At 47.9% G+C, this 21,507-nt stretch overlaps 3 protein-coding genes across 3 annotated transcripts; all 3 read left to right on the top strand.

Annotated features, from left to right (window-relative positions):
* The first annotated feature begins 4,120 nt into the window (after window positions 1-4,120).
* Window positions 4,121-5,497, top strand: LOC138031661 (uncharacterized protein F54H12.2-like). Its single transcript, XM_068879317.1, has one exon. It carries the CDS (start codon window positions 4,121-4,123, stop codon window positions 5,495-5,497), a length of 1,377 nt encoding a protein of 458 aa, XP_068735418.1.
* A 650-nt stretch (window positions 5,498-6,147) lies between these two features.
* LOC138031660 (uncharacterized) lies at window positions 6,148-6,774 on the top strand. The gene has a single exon (XM_068879316.1). It carries the CDS (start codon window positions 6,148-6,150, stop codon window positions 6,772-6,774), a length of 627 nt encoding a protein of 208 aa, XP_068735417.1.
* A 7,539-nt stretch (window positions 6,775-14,313) lies between these two features.
* On the top strand, window positions 14,314-18,501 carry LOC138031659 (uncharacterized). Its single transcript, XM_068879315.1, has one exon. The coding sequence runs from the start codon at window positions 14,314-14,316 to the stop codon at window positions 18,499-18,501; it is 4,188 nt and encodes a 1,395-aa protein (XP_068735416.1).
* The last annotated feature ends 3,006 nt before the right edge of the window (window positions 18,502-21,507 follow it).

The raw sequence follows: 21,507 nt of genomic DNA, 5'->3' as shown, positions 1-21,507 counted from the left end.
AGACGATCAATGGGATGGATTGCTCACCCAAGAACCAGTGGATGCCATAGCGACGTTCGTGGCTCTGAAACGCGAGACCGCCTATAAATGGCCTCATTTTGTCGTGTATCTGACATGGTTGACGCGAACTCTGGGACCCGAGAGAGCGTACAGTACGTGGCAGACGTTGGAACAACGGTACCTGAAAGACCTACCTAGTCTCTTGGAGTTAACAGTCCGACTCCTTCTCACCAAGACATGCCGAAATGCAAGAACCGTCGTACGTCCGGCGTCACCGCCTACACGGATCCCGGAACGCCCGGTGCCTTAGGCGGCGTGGCTCGATATGCCAAGGCACAAGGTTTGTCCTTGAAAGAAGCCCGAGACGAATTGCAAGCGGAATTGGCCTATACGTTACATCGTCCGGTCCGTCAACGTTTCCAGACGTCCCCCGTGTTGGTGTTTCACAAAGACGATCAATGGCAAGCCGATCTGGTGGAGATGCAACCTCTCAAGAAATGGAATGGAGGAAATCGATACCTCTTGACTGTGATCGATGTATTGTCCAAGTACGCCTGGGCCGTTCCCGTCAAGAACAAGACCGGAGTGGCCGTGACAGAAGCGTTTGAGAAGATTCTGCGCCAGAGTGGACGGAAACCGTTGCGTTTACAGACGGATGCCGGAAAAGAGTTTTACAATGCACCGTTCAAAAACATGTTGGAAAAAGAAGGCATTCACCATTTTTCGACGCATGGGGATGCCAAAGCCTCGATCGTCGAACGTTTCAATCGTACGTTAAAGCAACGCATGTATCGTTATTTCACGGCGCGTAATACTCGAGTGTATGTGAACGTGTTGCCCCAACTCCTCGACGGTTACAATGGGAGTCGGCATCGGAGTATCGGCATGGCGCAACGCGACGTGACGGAGAAGAACGAAGGAGCGGTGTGGTCCACGTTGTACGGCAAACGTTTGAAGTTGCGTCCTCGTCCGAAACTCAAAGTGGGTGATCGTGTGCGACTCAGCAAGAAACATCGTCTGTTCAAGAAAGGGTATCTGCCTGGGTGGACCGAAGAAGTGTTTGTCGTACAACGCGTGGTGCACGGACCCGTCGTCACGTATAAATTGAAAGAATGGGATGGAACGCCTCTCGAAGGTAGTTTTTACGAAGAAGACGTTCAGAAAGTCACCGTGCCGAACGAAGCCTTGTTCCGCGTGGAAAAGATCTTGCAAGGACGCAGTCGAATCGTTAAAGTGCGTTGGTTAGGTTGGCCTAAAAAATATGATAGTTGGGTGCCTCGTTCTGCGTTACGACATGTATAAAACCAAGAGGAAAAGACACAATAAAGATAGTTATGTCTCGTTACGTGACGTTGTCGAGTCATGTTCAAAAATCCGAATTTCCCGACAATGGTCCTTCCGAGTTTAAGGTCCGTCTGCCTAGCGATCGTGCCTGGCAAAAAGACACCGATCGTTGGGAAGTGGGATTGAGCGGTGTCTCTTTGCCTGACATTCCGCCGCCACCGCCTGTACACCCCGAAAAGATCCTGGTTCACGAGACCTATCATGGTGTGGGCCATCCGGAGACGTGGCATAAGGAAGGATACTTGTGTTTTTTTTACTACAGTACCACGACAAGGGATTCTGGTGGAGAGCTCCGTATCGCACGGAATCAACGAGGGGTGATCCTCTTGTCGGAGATCACCCCATCCGAGACGGGTGTGGAATTTGTCAAGAAGATCATCCATCGAATGCAACAGAAGATCACAGACAGTCTACAAACCGGGGAGCGCCTTCACTTTGAAGTGGTCGATACGAGTCAGACCCCCCCAAAGACGACGAGATATAATACCATGGCCACCTTTGTATGGAAGGGAGACGATTTGCTTCTGGACAATTCGCTGGTGTTTAAGAGTGGAGTCATGTGGAAGTATTTTGGATGGGTCTCCGAACTGGCTTTACATATGGGATGGTTGACCGTCGACGCCCGATATACACCCAACCAAGCACGGTACTACAAGAAAGGACCCAATCTCCTCACGGAAGCGATCGATAAACACGCCCCGGTACCGGATTACACCTCAGAACATTTTCATGATGGATCCGTCTTTCCGTCATTCCCTAACAGTTTTACCTCTGAAACCGGCCCAATAGCCTTGGTCACTGAAGGTCAGGGATGGCATACTATCTATAACAATGCCCATTTCATGGTGATGGCCAAAGCCTTCAATTGGAGGTTCGTCCGCCTGAACGAAGCCTTTGCCAAATTCAAGAACACCCCATTAGCGACGCAACAAATCGAACGTCCTCTTTTCGTCTACGTCAACCTGACGGAAAGTCAATGGTTGGAAGAGTCGTACGACGAACTGCTGCGTACCGTCCCCTATAAAAGTGGAGGTGTCTGGTGGTAACCAAGACAGGTGCACTACCATCGCCTACGAGGATCTCAGATCGAAACGATCCACGTACGTATCAAGGAAATCGACGATCGTCCCGTGGCGTTTCCTAAGGATAAAACAAGTACTCTCTGTCTCCATTTTCGTCGTCGTCATGAATCGTATCGTCGTTCTCAGCGATCCTTCGAAAGAGTTTCCTGACAATACACCGAATGCCTTCAAAGTACGTTTGCCCAATGTCGTTCACTTTGATGGAGAATGGGAGGTCGCGTTGGCCTCCATCTCTATGCCTAATGAGGGGATGGATCTCCGGAGCTACTTGTCATCGGACGAGGTGATAAGCACCAAGTATCATATGAAGGATTCGGGAACCCAACCCGCAACCATAACCTTGAAGTCAAGTCAAGTGACGAAGGCGGCGCTTGTCCAACGCAATGCCGTCATTGTCAATGGTGTCGGGTTCATGAAGGAAGTCGTTCAGGAACTCAACCGACAGATGGTACTGGAGTTAATCAAGGCGAAGATGGAGTATGTGGAAGATAGTCAACGCCCTACCTTCCGATGGGAGGGTGAGACTATGATCATGGAGAGGAAGAAGGTGGCCGACGTGGGGTCCCTGTCCCATGGTAAAATGACCTTCTGCATCAATATCGACTTGGCCCAGAAGATGGGATGGATCGAGCAAAAGTCTGTGACTCCTCTACTGAAAGTCTGGGTCTTGGGTGTTAATCTCGAGATGAACTTTCACGAAAAAGACCAGAAGAGACTCTATCGACAATTGACTACCGAATTACCCAAAAACAGTGATTGGACCCCTAATTACTGGAAGGTGGTAGAAAACAAGACTCTGTGTCTGAGTCAGACCGTAGAGTGGCGATTCCTACACTTGAATCACTCGTTTAATCGAATGTCCGCTCAACCATCGCGTACCATGCTCGTCTACTCGGATGTAGTGAGTAGTAACATTGTCGGTGACTCAGAGCATCAGTTGGTCCGGGAAGTGCATTACATCCAGGATGGTTCGGGTGTCATCTACTACGAGCCCATCCACATTCAATGGATGTCTATGCGTCGTGCAGAATTGGATGTGATCGAGGTCAGTGTGGGTGAGAGTACCGGAGAACTGGCCCGTTTCGCTCCTGGAGGGAGAACCATCATCACCTTTCAGTTCCGTAGGAGACAGAAAACATCGTAGAACTATCGTGACCTTTCAGTTCCGGAGGAGACCACCGTACATATAAAAACGACGTGACACTGTCGGGAGGTCATCATCATCATCATCATGCGTGGGGGTAGTCTGACACGGTATCATCCTCCGTACCAGCGTGGAGATGGTGCCACCGAAGATTTGATCAAGATTGCATCGCCCGTATTGTTGAATGCCATGCAATCGGGACTTCAAGCGGCTGCCAGTGGTTGTTCGTTCAGTGACGTCGGAGGTGTGGTGGGACACTCATTGAAACACGGTTTGAAACGAAAAGCGAGCGCGTTGGTGAAAGCCGGTCTCAAAGCCGGTGGACGACATGCCTATAAAAAAGCCAAACGAAGTGTGACGTCCATCTTTGGACGATGAACCTCCGACTGATGGTTGTGCATTCGTGGTTGCGTCGACAACGTGCCTACCGTCGACGTCAGTCCGCTCCTACCGTTGGTATAAAAGGCAGGATCCCCGTTCAGTACGGTGGTTGGTTGATCCCTCACCTACCGAGACGACGACCTCGACGTAGAAGAAGACGACGACGATCATGAGTCTGGAACTGTTTACCATGCCGTCGACGGACATCACGGTCGATTCGTACCGGATGATACCGTACAGTGCCGCCATGACGGGTATCGTACCTATCACCTTTACCGTTCCCGGTTTGGACGAATTTATCGATTTGGGACGCAGTTTTTTCGAAATCGAACTGAAATTGAATTCGGCGTCGACCAACGGCATCGTGGCGGATGCCAACAGTGCCTCAGATGCCAGCAACACCAAGTTTGTGTACGTCACCAACAACCTCGCCCACGGTCTCTTCAAGCAGATCAATCTACGACTGGGTGGTGTGTTGATGAGTGAACAGACGGATACGTACATGTACAAGTCCTTCATCGAAACCATCTTGAATTACAGTCGAGACGAAGGCAGCACTTTGTTGGCCCCTCAAGGTTGGGTGAATTACATGAACGTGGAGGAACAGCTGGGGGCCACGGGAGGCGATGATGACATTTCCACCACAGCCGGATGGGCGCACAATAATACGAATGCTCTGAAGACGGCCACCAAACTGTTTTACGGCAACAACAAAGCCACCATGATCATGTATCCTCATCTGGCTGCCATGCGAACGGGACGTTTGTTAGTCCCTCGCGTAGAAATCGTGATGGAACTCTTTTGCAACACCCCGGACTTTTTTCTGTTTGGGACCAAGACCAGTGGCACGGGGGTCAAAAGGTACGTCACGTTGGGTTCAGGGGATATCAAAGTCACCTTTCATCTGTGTCGCGTCAACCTGAACGTCAGTGTGGGTAACGAACTGATGGCCAAGATCGATGTGAAAGGTCAAATGGCCAATTACCCTATGGTCAAAAGTCAAATCCGTACGTTTTCGTTCGATGGCAAGACCACCTTGTGGACGGAAGACCAATTGTTTACAGGTCGTCTTCCCGATCGTCTGGTCGTCGGGCTGCTGGATAGCAAAGCGTTTAATGGGGATTTGGAGTATTACCCGTATGCCTTCCAAGATTTTGGAGTGAAGAGTATTCGTCAACTGGTGGGTGGGGAAGAATATCCCTATCCGACATTGGAACTGAATGGCACCAATACGCGGAAAGACTGGTTGGGCTATCAACGTCTCTTGGAAACCAGCGGTTCCATGGTGCATCATCGCCCTCACATGATCCAGCCAGGAGACTGGGGTTATGGCAAGAATTGTACCTTGTTCACGTTTACCAATGTACCCAATGGCGATGCCGATTCACCGTATCATCGAAATCCCAAACAAAAAGGCAAGCTGCGTCTGGAAATCCGATTTAATGCCGCTCCCGACAAGAACATCACCATTTTGGTGTTTGGCGAATTCGAAGACAGCTTCCAAGCCGGTACCAACGGAACTGTCCTTTATCAAAAGTACGAGTGAAGATGGAATTTGTACCCTTGAGTGATGTCACCTTACGCATCTTGGCCTTGGACGATCCGGTCCTGAAACGTGTCTTTCACGGTGTCCATCCCTCCGACGGACTTCCATCGCGTCCACCCCGTACGACGCGGGCCGCCTACATTGTCAACACGGATCCACGAGGGGAACCGGGTCAACACTGGTTAGGACTTTGGACGGAACAAAATCGGTGTGAAGTCATGGACAGTTACGGACTGCCGATCACGACCTACCATGCACCCGACTTGGAGAGATGGCTCGAAGACGAATGGAATGCGGTGCAATGGAGCGACCGGACCCTCCAAGCTTTGAACAGTACCGCTTGCGGTCATTATGCTCTCATGTTTTTGAAAGATAGGGTACGGGAACGCACCATGCACGAGCTTGTGCAAAGATTTTCTCCCCATGATTTTGTTACCAACGATCGAACTGTGGGTCGACAAGTACGTCGTCAAATAATCAAGGAGTACAATGCGTTACCCTGCCTTCAATGTTGTACACCGCATGAACTGGTTCTTCTACATTAAATTTTTTTTGATAGACCACATGTCTTGTCTTTGTCTTGGGACGGGGAAACACGCTTTTTAAAGGTATAAAATAATGTGCAACGCTGCCGTCGATGAGGTGGGATCATGATACGACAACCCAGTAGTACGATGATCGTCGGTCCGTCGGGGAGTGGAAAGACACAGTTGACCGAGGCGCTCTTGACGGAAGGGAAGGTCTTTGAAAACACGAAACCGTGTCATTACTGTTATGCTGTATGGCAACCGCGTTTCGAACGGATGAAAGGTCGTGGGATCCGATTTCACGAAGGGATTCCCGACATTGATCATCTTCGACAATGGTTCGGAAAAAGTCAAGGTGGGATCCTGGTGTTGGACGATTTCATGGATGAAGGAGGGAACGACAAACGCGTGTTGGATCTGTTCACTCGAGAATCACATCATCGGAACATTACGGTGTTGTATTTGTGTCATGACTTATTTCCACCCGGCAAATATGCCAAGACCATCTCCAGGAATGCCCATTATCTCTTCGTGTTCAAGAATCCCAGAGATCAATCGGGATTTCGAGCCTTGACGTTACAAGCCTTTCCCGATCGATGGCGTGACGTTCTTCGTCTCTTCGAAAAGTGTACGCAACGCCCGTACGGGTATATAATGATGGATCTTCACCCTGCCTCAGACGATCAGTACCGACTGTTCAGTTGTGTGACACAGTCCGACGGTCCGACCCAAGTGTGGAAACGTGAATGAGTAGCCCAGGATCCCCGTTTCCCCATTGGGATCCCTCTGAATATCAACGTGCCTTGTCAGAGTACCGACGAGCTCCTTCCACACCTTCCAGTCCCGGATCGCCGTTTGACCAGTTTCAATTTGAACGCAATCCCTCTGAATATCAAAGGGAATTGGAAGCGTACCGTCAACAACAACAACGACGGAGAGCCAAAGAACGAACTGCTCGTCGACGTCGAAGACAAGGAGGACGTGCTTTGCATTTGAGTGAACGTCTCGAGATCGCCCAACACATTCCTATAGGAACCCGATCGTTCTCTGAACCCAGGATGACCTCTTCCCCAGTGGGTGTGGGGAGCAGGACACCACGTACGTCCCCGGCCGGTGTGGGGAACACCATTCCCAACATGACTCCAAGAAACAGCCCGGCCGGAGTCGGAACACGAACACCCAACAGGGCGATTCAAGAGTTTTTGGAAACATTGGATCAGGGTCGTGTGCCGACGCCCGACCCCGATGCCTTGTTGACCGAACTGGGACTTGACAATGCGGGAGGATTACAGACCGATACGCTTCTTTCCCAACGACAACTCATGATGCGTTCCCTCTTGGACGGGAGTATCCCCGTCGCTCAGAGACCACAGATTCAAAGAGATTATAGCATCTCCGACCAAGATTTACAAGATTTTACCGCCAGTGGTCCTTCCAACACCACGACAGCCCCTCGTCCTACCACCGGAGGGAAACGCCCGCGTCGACGTCCTCTCCCAGCGTCCTCTCCTGCAGGTTCCCGTCGTCGAGGTAGCGGTGGCGGAGGAGGAGGCGGCGGAGGAGGAGGAGGAGGAGGAGGAGGAGGCGGCGGAGGAGGTTCTCCTGGTGGCGGAGGTTCTCCTGGAGGGAACAGTCGCCGTGGAGGTCGACGGCGTTTGGACCAGGATGGACTTCGACGTCAAATGGATTTGTTATCTCAAGACGCCCGTCAACGGACGGATGGACGTCGTATCCGGAACATTACCCATACGAACACCGTGACCACGGTCTACGAAGACGGTGGCACACCTACCGTCCGACGTACCTCTTCCCGACTCAGTAACCCATAAAAGGACATGCGCACGCTTGGGTGTCCTACAATCATGCCCAAAACCAGACGGCGACGTCGGCGACGACGACCCCCACAACGCGGACGCGGTCTCCTGGCGGTTCTAGGCAAGGCCGCGGCTGCTGGGTACCAATTGGGAAAAGACAAAAGGTACAAAAGGATGGGTGCCAAAGGAGTCACCGGTCATTATGAGGCGCCTAAATATAATTATGGAATGATGAAACGGATTCTCCAACGAAAACCTTGGGCGCGAAAAATGGTGATGGATCGAATGATGCGTGGGGATCCACATCCTTTGAGGGGACTATAAAAGGATAGTCCACATCATTCCATATGTCTACGATGGCACGTCCACGTGGTGGTAGCATTTGGTGGGGCGTGAGACATCAACGGGGCGGCAACCTGATGATGATGATTCCCGCTTCTAAACCACAGCGAAAAGGACGTCGCCGCCGACGACGACGAAGACGACCAGGGGTACTCCGTGTATAAAAAAGAACGCCCCGGATCTATAGCCCATACCAACATGTCGTGGAGGATGGAACGACAATGGCCGTTTCTACGGAGCGTCTTGAAAGAAGCCAATCATCAAACGCGTCGGGCACGGCTTCAGGCCGCCAATGCCGATCAAATCAATGCCGTGAGTGAATTGGTCATGAACACGATCCGAGGGACCGTTCCTGTCTCGTCCAAAACGGTGGGACGACTTCGACCTTACGAAAAGGTCTTGGGGGACATGTCTCGTCGAAAACATTCTATTAAAAGGAGACGTCAATTGATGATGAATCAGACAGGGGGAGCTCTTTGGAATGGTCTGAACGCCGCTTGTGACGTGATACGACGAAGCAAACGACACGGTTTAAACACGGCCTGTGACATACTAAGACCCAAAAAACGATGAAAGCGTGTCGCCATCAGATTCCTGGATGTGTTCGTGCCCAAATACCCTATCTGGGCACGTTTCTACGAGATCTGACCAGATTGTCGGGAGAGGACCGTTTACGAAAACTTTACTATGCTGTGGATCAGATGATTGAGGCCATCAGCCTTTGGCCCGAGAGATTGTCAAGGGACGTCTCCCTTTGTCCAAGTACACCCTACTCAAGATCACCGAGACCCCACGAGATCGAAGAGTGTTACGGGCCATCAGTCGTTCAAACCATAGCATAAAAGCCCGACGAAGGATGATGCGTCGACATTTCGATCGAACCCGATTCTGGCTCGGATTGCACACGGCGTATCATCATTGTGTCAAGGATCATTTGCAACATGGACGATGGTTGGTGTGATAACACGTGGACGTACGGGCCTCGTTCGTTTTGTGCCCTGCAGGATCAGATACGTGGGCTTCGACATCGAGTCCGAGAACAATGCGACATTGTCCGTCAATTGACCGATCAATTACAAGAACGTAATCAGAACTTGGAGCTCGCCGAACAAAAGATGGGGGTCTTGCAAGAACAAGTCTGTGAATTGAATCGACATCTGGAACGCGAACGACACGAGAAACAGGACCTCTACTATAAAACTAGGGAGAGACGCGACGATCTTAGTACCTCACGATGAGTGAAGTAGAGACCATTCCAGGATTTGAAAACAAAGTCTTGATCGATCCTCAACGATTACGTCAACTCGAAAACGTGTACAAGGAACGTCTGACCGAAAACCTTCACTTGACCAAAGCCGCTCGTATCGCTGCCAAACAAGAAGCCGTTCTCATGTCGGATCGAATTCCTCCGGGCATCAAGAAAGCCTTGGCCACCCCTTTAGCCAAAGAAAAGAAACGGTGGACCAAAGCCGTCCGACAACCTATTGGGTTGGGGCCGGATGCCGACGACGAACGCGATGCCGAAGCCGATGCCTATGCGCAAGGACCCTTGCACTCCATGTTGACACAATTGGTAAAGAAGAAGAAGAACACGCCCGAGACCACACCCTCGGCACCCCCTAAAGCTAAAAAACGACTTCGATTCATAACTCAACCTAAAGCAGCTCCGCCCAAAAAAAAGTCAAAGAAGAAAAAATCGCCCCCCAAGACACCGGTTCCATCCGTCGATTGGGGACACCTTCCGTTTCAAGGAGATCCCAGGATGATGGGGAATAGTGTGGCCGACTATATGGAGACGACCGCTCAATCGGTCAATAAAAAGATCCGTAAGAAGACAGGTCGCCGTCGTCCTACCGAAACAGATAAATTGAAACGTCCGCCCGGTTGGTTGGATTTCGATAAGAAACTCAAACGACGATTGGATGGCGAGGACTACTAAGAGACGACGACGCCAACGACGACGACGACGTCAACGAGGCGGCAAATTTGACTTGCAGAATGCTCTGGCCAAGACCGGGATCGAGTTTCATTGGCCTGGCTATCAGTACATGGGTCCTGGCACCAAACTGGCCAAACGACTCAAACGAGGTGATCCTGGCATCAATCGTTTGGACAAGATTGCCAAGACCCACGACATGGATTATGCCAAGGCCAGAAACTTACAGGACAAGTGGAAAGCCGACGACAAGATGATTCGGGCTATCAGTAACCTCCCAGGCAAAAAGAAGAAGACGGAGAAAGTGGTCAAGAAAATCATGCAAATGAAACGTAAACTCAAACTTTAATTCAACAATGAACAATTTTCTTCTTAACGAAATTTACGATTGAATATTCTTGTCCGACGACACCAAGGACCGTAAATGTCAATAAAAGGTACAAAATGAAACTGTCCCGTCTTCTGGTTCTTTTTGATTTGTTTTTCCGAGTGCCAAAGGGGTTGTCTCCGATAACGCCAGGCTTCACGGAAGGCATGCGCTGTCGCACAACAATACAATTGACCAAACAACATGACCGCTCTCAAATGACGACGTGCGCGAGGCAATTGGATCTGCAATGAAATGAAAAATGTCCATCAGTCCCTCTTCTCATACGATAGTGACGAAGACGCCATATCTCTGCACATCGCCATGGCATTGTCAACCAGGCTTGAGTAGGACAACAGAATTTTTCATGAAATCCAATCTGGATCGGGCTCCGGATCTGGAACGAAATGAAAAGGATAAGGACCCGCAACGAAATGAAAATGTCCATCCGTTCCTCTTCTCATACGATAGGTACGAAAACGCCATATCAGAATACACTCTGTGCTCCGTGCCATCATCAACCAGCCTTGGGTAGGACAACGCATTTGACGGGGGGTCTGGATGAGACGGTACAACTACCTGGGAAAAACAAGTTACAATAAGCAAGAACAGTAAGGAGGTCCCCGACCGTGGTAACGTTCTGTACGTACAACCAAATGTCCCTCGGTACTCTGATACACCCAATGTCCCTCCTCGTTACGGACCATAATCTGTCGACGCCATACAGGCGGATCCAAATAAAAAAGGGCCACACCTCGATCCTCGTCCAATATCTCCTCCTCCAGGTCCTCATCGTAGGGATATATCACGCGTAACTGAAACGATCCGATGCCCGTGATCGGATCCGACCCCATATAATTATAAAATCCGTATCGTGACACGATCGCATCCACAATAGACAGTTTCTGGGCGGTCGTATAACTTTCTCCATCACACTGCACGCAGTAGTACTCTCCGTATCCGTGTATCCTTCGTACGTAATCAGGGGTCTTGGTCAGAATGCACTAAAAAACGAACAAATAACTCCAGTCAACCGTAGCGTTCTCTATGGCACTTCCTACAGTAACGGTCCTCGTATCCGATGTACTCCTCATAATCAGGGGGATAGATCAGAATGCACTGCAAACATAAATAAAGAAAGTCCTGTCAAACGTTCCTCCAGTAACATGAGTCGAACTTCGGGCGTATAGGGACGTCTCTCGTGCACGTGAAACAGACCACTCCACGTACAAAAACATCGGTCGGCACGGACCATGATCTGATTGAAAAAGGATCATCGTGTCAGTTCCCATAAGACGCGCATACTATAATGACCATGGTACGCGAAGGTATAGGATCTCGCGACCGCAGTCGATTTTTCCCTGCGACGCTCATACGTCCCCTGACAAATGTGTTCTTGCGGCGACGTGTGATTGATCCGGTCAAGACAACGCATGCATGTAATGGGTCCAAAAGAACAGCAAGGTGAATCCCAAAGCATAAACCCTTCCCCATTGGCAAACACCATCATGGCCTAAAAGAAATTGATATCAAAATAATCTTCGTTCATGTTCATGTTGTCTTTGACAGATGTCCAGACTCGAAAATAAACAGTCTCTTGTTTGGAGGAATGGGGTCTGCCAGACGAATAAACCGATCCATATTTAGGTAGACTGCACCAAGTCTATGGAACAAAAAAAAAAGACGTTAACAGGAGAATCGACTATCGGCGACGACGGCGACGACGGCGACGACGAATACGCCCATGGACACCGACCGCCCTCCATAACTCCACTACAATGTTCAGCTCTTTTGCCGTCCAACCCCTCTGGGATGAAAAGCGAGTACATCTGTTATGGACACACCAAGTCTAATGAAAAAACGTAAAAAAGAAAATCAGCTATCGACGGTTGTATACCATAACGAGTCCATAAAACGGATCCCAAAAATCCACATCAATCCTCTTCCACAACTCCGCCGTAATGTCCATCTCTTTTTTCGTCCAACCCCGTTGGTATGAATAACGAGTGAACTGGTTTAGACGACACCACATCTAATAATAAAGAGAACGAAACGTAGCAATCAATATCTCGTCCCAATAGAGACCCGTGCCCCTAAGACGAAAGCAATAAGAAGTACAAGATCCGTATCCATAAGAGGTACAACGTTGCTGAACAAAGTCTGGAAAGATTTCCGGGAACCAAGTTTCCTGTCAATCGAAAAAAGCATTACGGTTACCATAAAAAGGAAACTCATGAAAAAGAGACCGGCGACCACCCGTATGACAACGACGACGTCCGTAGGAGACTTCCAACCCATCACATCGACAACGAACGAGACATCCGTAACACATGCAATGAAAGGTATTGAGGTCCAATCGTTTCAAACAGTCAATGCATGTGGCGGCGGACTCCGTACAATGCGAACACACCCACTTGATCCAAGACCATCGATCGTCCGACCTCGGTGGATAGCCTTGACGGGTCCTATGTTCCTGCACCACCATCTAAAAAAATCAACGAATCATAGTGAAAATCTCAGCCAAATAACGCCGCCTCCGACGACGTTGCTCCGCCGTTCTCGGAGGTCGTCTCCGCCGCCACATCCAACAACCATTTCTCCATACCCATCTCGACGACCTATCATCCATAAACACTTCCTCAAATTGACAGATCACCTGCAGAAGAGAGAGAGAGAGAGAGACTCAAGTCCAACTATGTCCCTGACACAAATAACACCAGTCCTCCAAATCATGACGACACGGTGGAAATCCATAACCCACATCACAGGTACAAATCAAACATCCCGGATGACGGTAAGATGCATAAGACACCGAACAAGAACAGTCCCACTTTCTACACTTCAGTTCCACATAACTACAACGACATTCCCATTCGACCAAATGATCATCCTTCGCCGACCTAGTGGGCACCATGACCTACGAGAAAACAACGACAATGAGGAGATCGAAGTGGCATACAAAGAAGACCTCTCCGGTAGACGGGCCATCGACACCAACAACAAACGACCAAACCCTCTCGACGACGAGGAGAACGATACATGCCCGTACAATAACGATACCCTGGACAACTCATCATTCCCAAAAGACAATACCGACATTTCATGAGTCGGCTTCCCGCAGGATTACCCCCCAGGGCAAACCGGCGACACGGTCCACACTCAAAGGCGATAGTCGATTCTCCTACAAACGTCGCCGTCATCTAAAAGATATCAAATAAAATAAACGAATCTATCAGATTCGCTTCGATTTCGACCCAATACAAATAACCGGAACGTACCGTGCCATGTTGACTGCAACGCGGTAGACGGAGTAACTCTTCGTGAATGGGTTTCCAACGTTCCCTCCGGTCCATCTCTCGATCCTTCTCCTCCTCTCGATCTCGAATCTCCAACACATGTGGACGTACTTCGGGAGGCAACAGGTCCCAATACGAAGCCTCGTCTCGGGTCGCCGGGGTCTTTTCCGTGATCTGGCATTCTTTCCGCCAACGTCCATTCTCTTGCTTGACCCACACCTCTTCCTCATCGTTTGGGTCTTGCTCCATCTCCATAGTACGTCTGACCACCGCCATCTCGAGCGCACGTCTCTTCGGATCGGATGCCATGACTTTTCTGAGGCTCCTCACTCGATCGGACTACTTAACAGGAATCGTTCCACCAATCCCCGTTCTCCTAAGGGGTCACATGACTCTCCGGGGGGATACCCCCCCATCCCCCCAGGAGACCTATCTCTCTCCGGATTGGTCCATCTAGGGTACACGTCAAGGTCCTTCAAGGTGATCCTTTCTCTATAAAAGACACACCGTCTTTTTTCAAGCAAACATCTCATCATGGATAGCGATAGTGATAGTGACTTGGCTGAAGCACTCGACGAGTTTGAACAAATAGGAGGTGCCGCTCCAGGACGTTTCGTCTTTGAAAGATTACCTGTGGTGGAACGACGTAGTGTCCGTCTCGGGGTTCGTGAACGCGTCTTTCAACTTCGCCCTCGACAGATTGGAGCTTTCATCCCCCGACAACGTCTGACCGATGCCCTCGTGCAAGGTCTTCGTACCGCTCTAGACGACTTAATCAACGATCAAGACATTCCCGATGGCGACCGAATTTACATCGCTGTAGCCTCCAACCGTATTGCCAATGCCTACAATGGTTGGGGACTGCGGGCCGGAGAATGGCGCGCTCAAGGTCCACGTGTGGATGCCTTACTTGGGAATCTTTCCCACATGCTCAACTCTAACGAACAATTCGAAATGGACGATTCCTTCACCCTCTCCTTCGTTCACGTATGCGGGGCTCCCACAGGTTCCGGTTACAAAAGAAAACATTTACCAGGTCATCAAGCGTCGACGCGTCTCAGAGAATTCAAGCACTGTGTCTTACGTGTTCCACAGGATGACCAAAATCTATGCTGTCCACGCGCCATCGCTCTAGCTCGAGGGGTCCATCAACACCGAGACGATCCCCCACGTCGCCGACAATGGACCCGCTGTCGCGGTAACCATCGTCGCATCACGCGAGCAGCTCAAGAACTTCTAGACGAAGTTCATCTTCCTCCTCAACCCTGTGGTCCCGAACAACTTCAACAACTCGTCACCGCTCCCAGTCTTCAAGACTACACCATTGTGGTCGTGGATGCCAACCGCGCTTATGCTTGTTTTGCTTACGGTCGTGGGGACACGTTGTTAGGACTCTTACACGAAGACGGTCATTACGATGCCTTATCTTCCTTACCCGGTTTCTTCGGCCAAGATTACTTTTGCAGCCAATGTTTCCAAGCCTATCATCATTTAGGTCAGCACGCCTGTCGCAACAATCAAACCAATCATTGCGGAGCCTGCTTACAAGACGGATGCCCTGATCATACCGAGGCCTACCGACAGTACCGCTCGGCTCAGACACCCTGTATCCTCTGTGGACGTTCCTTCTACGGAGACACTTGTCTCCAAACCCATCGGTCCAAGACCCACGCCGGTCAACCCGCGGATCCTCAACATCCCTCTGTCTGTGCCACCCGTCGTCAGTGCAAAGATTGTCACCGCGTGTTACGTGGCCTCAAAGAGATCCGAACTCATCGTTGCGGGTATTGGAAATGTTCGTGCTGCCACCAAGACGTCGACGTCCATCACCATCGATGTTTCTTACAAGTCGAAAAGACCCCCACCGAAGAACGACGCTTGAAACGACAGCGACTCTCCTTTCAAAGGATCCTGAGTCAGGGACTGGCACCTCTCTTAGCCAACGAGGCCGCTGGATTGCACGCCTTCCTGGCGGGCGATAACGACGACGACGACGAAGACGATGATGACGAAGAGGAACCGCCCTTGCACGTTTTCTTCGACATTGAGAGCATGCAAGTCGAGGGACGTCACGTGCCCAATCTAGTGGTGGCCGAGACGGAAGACGACGACGATCCTCCCGTCTCATTCCAAGGAGACAACTGTCTCTTTCACTTCCTGGAATGGTTAGAAACACTGACCGAAAACGGAATGCGACCCCTGACGGTCATCGCTCATAATTTCAAAGGGTATGACAGTTATCCCGTCATCGACGAACTCCATCGGCAAAAGAGAGAACTGGAACAAATCCGAAACGGTGGGAAAGTCCTCCAACTCACCTACCCTCACGAACAGACGACCATACGATTCATCGATTCGCTCTCCTTCTTCCAGACGCCGCTGAGCGATTTCCCCAAGACGTTCGGGCTCACCGAACTCAAGAAAGGACACTTTCCACATATGTTCAATACCCCCGAACATCAAACGTATGTAGGCCGACTTCCCGACAAAGCCTTCTACATGCCCGACGGCATGTCCGTCAAGAAACGTCGCGATTTCGACACCTGGTACGACAACCAAGCGGCACGAGAGGTCGTCTTTGATTTCCAAGTCGAACTTCTAGCATACTGCCAATCGGACGTGAAACTCTTGAAACAAGGATGCCTCACTTTCATGCGGGATTTCCAAGCACGTGCTGAATTCAATCCCTTTGAACAAATGACAGTAGCCTCTGCTTGTAATCGCTACTTGCGTATGCACTGTATGGAAGAAGACTCCATTGCCTCCGAACCCCTCTTAGGATGGCGAGGTCGTGTCAATCATTCCCAGGCCTCCATAGAATGGCTGACTTGGTGCGAACGCAATCTACGACGTCAAGCCTGGCTGACCCTCTCGCCGGAAGAACACGAAGATCACGAAGCCATGGCTCGTGCCTACGGACAATACGACCATGATCATCCCTTACACCGTCAACGTATCCAGCATGCACGGAACGAGGGCGAGTACCACATTCCTGGTACCCGATACACGGTCGACGGATACGATGCCGACACCAAGACCGTCTACGAATTCTACGGGTGCTTCTGGCACGGATGTCGGACCTGTCATCCCCAACGTACCGATGTGCATCCGACGCTGCTCGATCGATCCATGGACGAGGTCCGTGCTCTCGTCGACAAGAAACGCACGTTCCTCATCAGTCGTGGGTACCAATTTGTGGGTATGTGGGAATGCACCTGGAACGCCCTCAAACAAACCAACCAGGACATCATAGACTTTCTAGCCCATCGAAACCTCCAAGCCCCCCTTGAACTACGAGATGCTTTTTACGGGGGTCGGACCAATGCCATACGTCTCTACGCTCACGTCGAGGAAGAGGAAGAGATCCATTACGACGATTACACATCCTTGTATCCTTGGGTCAACAAGTACGGTACCTATCCCTTGGGACATCCCACTTTCCTCTACGAACCCGACACCACCGATCTCTCGCCTTATTTCGGTTTGGCCAAATGTACCGTCCTTCCGCCATCACGTCTCTATCATCCCGTGTTGCCTTACCGCAGTCACGACAAACTCACGTTCCCCTTGTGTCGTACTTGCGTCGAAGAGAACATTTCCAAACCTCTTTTGGAAAAGACGCATGCCTGTCATCACACGGACGAAGAACGTGTCCTCGTGGGTACCTGGTGCACCCCCGAACTCGACATGGCTGTACAGAAAGGTTACGTCATTCAACACGTACACGAAGTATGGCATTTCGATCAACAACGCACGGGACTCTTCCAATCCTACGTGGACACGTGGCTCCAAATCAAAGAAGAAGCCAGCGGCTGGCCTGAAGGATGTACCACTCCTGCTCAAAAACAAGCCCACATCGATGCCTACTATGCTCGGGAAGGGATTCGTCTTGATCCCACCAAAATCGAAAAGAACCCTGGACTCCGAGCCCTGGCTAAGATGATGCTCAACTCGATGTGGGGCAAGTTCGGGCAACGGATCAACAAGACTCAGGTCCGAGAATTCACCGAACCTCAACCGTTCATCCAGTTCCTCGACAGCGATCAACACGATGTCCGTTACGTCAGCTCCCTGACCGAAGACCGGGTCGAAGTCCACTATAAACTCCAAACGCACGATGTCCTGCCTTCACCCAATCTCAACATCTTCATAGCCGCCTTCACCACTTGTCATGCCCGACTCCGTCTCTATCAAGCCCTGGATCATCTTGGCGAACGCGTTCTCTACTTCGACACCGACTCGGTCGTCTACCTCCATCGTCCTCACGATCCATCCTTGATCCCTCCACGAGGTGCCTACCTTGGCGACTTCAAAAACGAACTCGATGCCGACGATTACATTGTAGAATTTTGCTCGGGCGGTCCTAAGAACTACGGTTACAAGACTAAGAACGGAAAAGTCGAATGCAAGGTCCGTGGTTTCTCCCTCAACGTCGAAGGGATGACTCAATTGAATTACGACGTCTTACGTCAAAACACCTTGGATGAATTGCATCGTCCTCTAGACCAACCGCGTACCACCCGTGTCACGCAATCTCACACCATCCAAAGAAATGCCAAGACCTACACCTTAGAAACACAACCTTCTTACAAAGACTACCGTCTCGTCTATTCTAAACGGGTCCTGGATCCCACCACAGCCCGGACCTACCCTTACGGTTACGAACGGTTCACCGACGAGGATCTGGATCTCGCTCAAGTCTTAGCTGACCTATTTGCTTAGGGACGAGGTCGTTAGACACCAGGTCTCCTCACACGTTCCCGCTTGTACATAAGTTTGTTAATTAAACCGTTCATGATTCGAGAAAACAACCACACTATGGTCTCCTCAATGTTCCCCCCGGATCTCGTTCACATTCTTGACATACTCTCTTTGATGTCCCCCAATTATGACGTAGATTGGACTTTGACCCCACCGTCTAAACCAATCCTGTTCACGTGTGCACGTGATAATGGCGGACCTAAAAATTTCAACCAATCAGAAGCCGATGCATCTCATTAAAATTTCGTCTCGACCAATCAGAATGCGCCATTCAAAAGTGGCTCGTATTCCCCCATAGTACTACTCGCTTCCTAAGAGCTTTCGAATTCGAATTTATGGAAAAACAAGTGCCTCAATCTTCGGTTTCAGTCCGTAAAAAACAGCAAAAAAGAGGATCTAAATAATTAAGTTCAGTGAAAACCGGCCGAATTGTTGCCCATGAAAACCTGCACATTTCCGACATGACAATTGGAAAACAAACTGTTCAATAATACCCAAGGAAAAATTCAGAAATTCATCTGCCATTTCTGCGGATGATGGCGTGAGCTTTCGTTTGTTCCGTGCTTTGTACTCTCATAAAGCACGCTGTTTAAACCAATGAGAGCACGCGTTATATAGAAACTTTATTATAAATATTTATAAATTAGATTAATTCATCGAAATTTTTTTAACGGTTTTATGTTTCTTGTTTTCTTTGGCGATTAGTTAAGTGTGATTTTTTGTTGTTGGTGGATATAAAACCATATGAGAGCGAGAACGCATGTTTTATGAGTCAAATTAGTCAATGAGTCAATGAGTCATGAGTCATGAGTCAATAGACTCACAGTCAGTATAGCAATAATTTGTTGATTAAGCCTAAGCCCTCGTTTCAGTGATTAGGCCTAAGCACTCTCTGAAATTTTAGCTTTCATTTTATGGTTTAATTAACAGCATTGACTCGTTGACTCATTGACTCATGACTCATTGACTCATTGACTCATAAATACTTGATACTCCTACCATCAGTATAGTGATTTTCTATCATCAAATACAACTATCTGTTATATGGATTACATTCGCTTGTGTCTAAAATGTCGTTTTCACCGCCAATATTAAAAACATTGTAACCAATTTTGGAAGAAATGTCATTCATCAATGATATCAAATCTTGTATTTTTTCTTGATGAGGATTATGCCAATGGTAATAAATTTCATCATAGTACACAAGTGGTTTTCTTAAAATATGCATTAATAAATTAGTTTTACCACAATTGCTTTGCCGGCAAATAAGCATACGAAAATCTTACTTAATCTCACTTAAAAAGTCATTAAATTTTTTTCTGTTTGTTTGTTTTCATGATTGTCATAATTTGGTATCTTCATTATAATCATTATTTACTTTATAATGTGTCATTTAACATTTAACTATAATAGTAAGTGTCATTTAACACTTTTGTAACCAATAAATATACATGGATATTAATCAATACAAAAAAATGCTGATCAAAGATTGATTGCTTCACAAATGAAAAAGCAGATGATACAAACAATCAAAGATTATCGTAATCAAACTCTTGATCAAGATTTTCAAAGCAGTAAATTGTTTAAACCAATAATCAAAGCTCAAAAGGAGGTAAAAGACACTATTGATCAAAAACAAGACAAATTAATTAAACAACTTGATAAAAACCAAAAAGCTCTTGCATCTAATTTGGAAGATATTGCATTGTTACAATATACATATGAAAAACCAGAAAAAACGACAAAATCACCAGTTGGCTACAAACCAGCAATGATTTCATGAGATCCAGATAAAGGATTCACAACTAGTGCATTAAACTTGAATAATAAATCTTGGTTTTCCTGAACTATCAATTATATGGAAAAGATACATTGATAAAAAATTAGATATTGATGATTTTGATAAAGAAATTGGATTAAAATTAAAAGAAATGGGGCAAAGAAATGGAGTTATTTCAAAATCAAAAGCACAAAGGTTATAAAATTTGGATGAAATAAAATATTGTCAGATGAAATTGAATTAATTCAACATTATAGAAAAAGAATTAAATCTTTTAAAGAAGCTGGAAAAACAATAGGTCAAGGAATTCGTAAATACAAACCACCAAAAAGAAATGCTTATAAAATCCACAATGATTCATATGGTGGTTTAATGATCAATATGCCAAAATTGATGAATGAGATGGTATTACAAGCAATAAAAGGAGGGCAAATCGTTTATGAAGATAAAGCTGATAAAGTCTTATTGATTTATTAAGAAAAAGATTTAATCCAAAACGAGCATATTCATCAAAAGCGAAACAAATATTTAAGAATCTGAATTTTCTGGCAAATATGCCACATCATCGTTCGTCTGGAAAAAGCAACCCAGATGATCTTATGAAACGTCTAACTTTGCTTACAGGATCGCTTCGAGCTGGTAACACATCATTGGCTTTAAGAAACAAAGTATGGGAAATAATTGATAATTTATTAAAAACAGGTATTATAACAAAAACACAGCATGATTAATATATACAACATTTAATCTAATTAATAATATATGAATCAACCAATACACATAAATTTTAGCAAAGATGAAGGAGTTACATGGATAACAGTTACACTTCCAAATGGTAATTACAGTTTATGCTGATATTCAACAAGCAATTAGCAGGGTTACACATGATTGGTTGCAACAAATACAAAAATTTCTCTCGAATTAGTATCATTAAGGTTCAGAGTATTGATAAAATTTGATAGACCAAGTGGAGCAGAAAATGATTTATATCAACTTGATTTAAGAACAGGAAATTTTGCTGAGCTTATTGGTTTCAATAAGGTTATTGTAAAAAATGATGGATTAGGTCGAAATCTGCCAGACATAACAAGATCAATTGATAATTTATATGTTCATTGTGATATAAATTCAGAATCCATTGTATCAGGTAGACAAACTGATGTTTTGTACCGTTCTAGTACAGATGG

The sequence above is a fragment of the Montipora capricornis genome, chromosome 14 (assembly GCF_036669925.1).
Source record: "Montipora capricornis isolate CH-2021 chromosome 14, ASM3666992v2, whole genome shotgun sequence".
Taxonomy (NCBI): Eukaryota; Metazoa; Cnidaria; class Anthozoa; order Scleractinia; family Acroporidae; genus Montipora; species Montipora capricornis.
The sequence above is the reverse complement of the archived record's forward strand: the minus strand, read 5'-3'. Positions and strand labels throughout refer to the sequence as shown.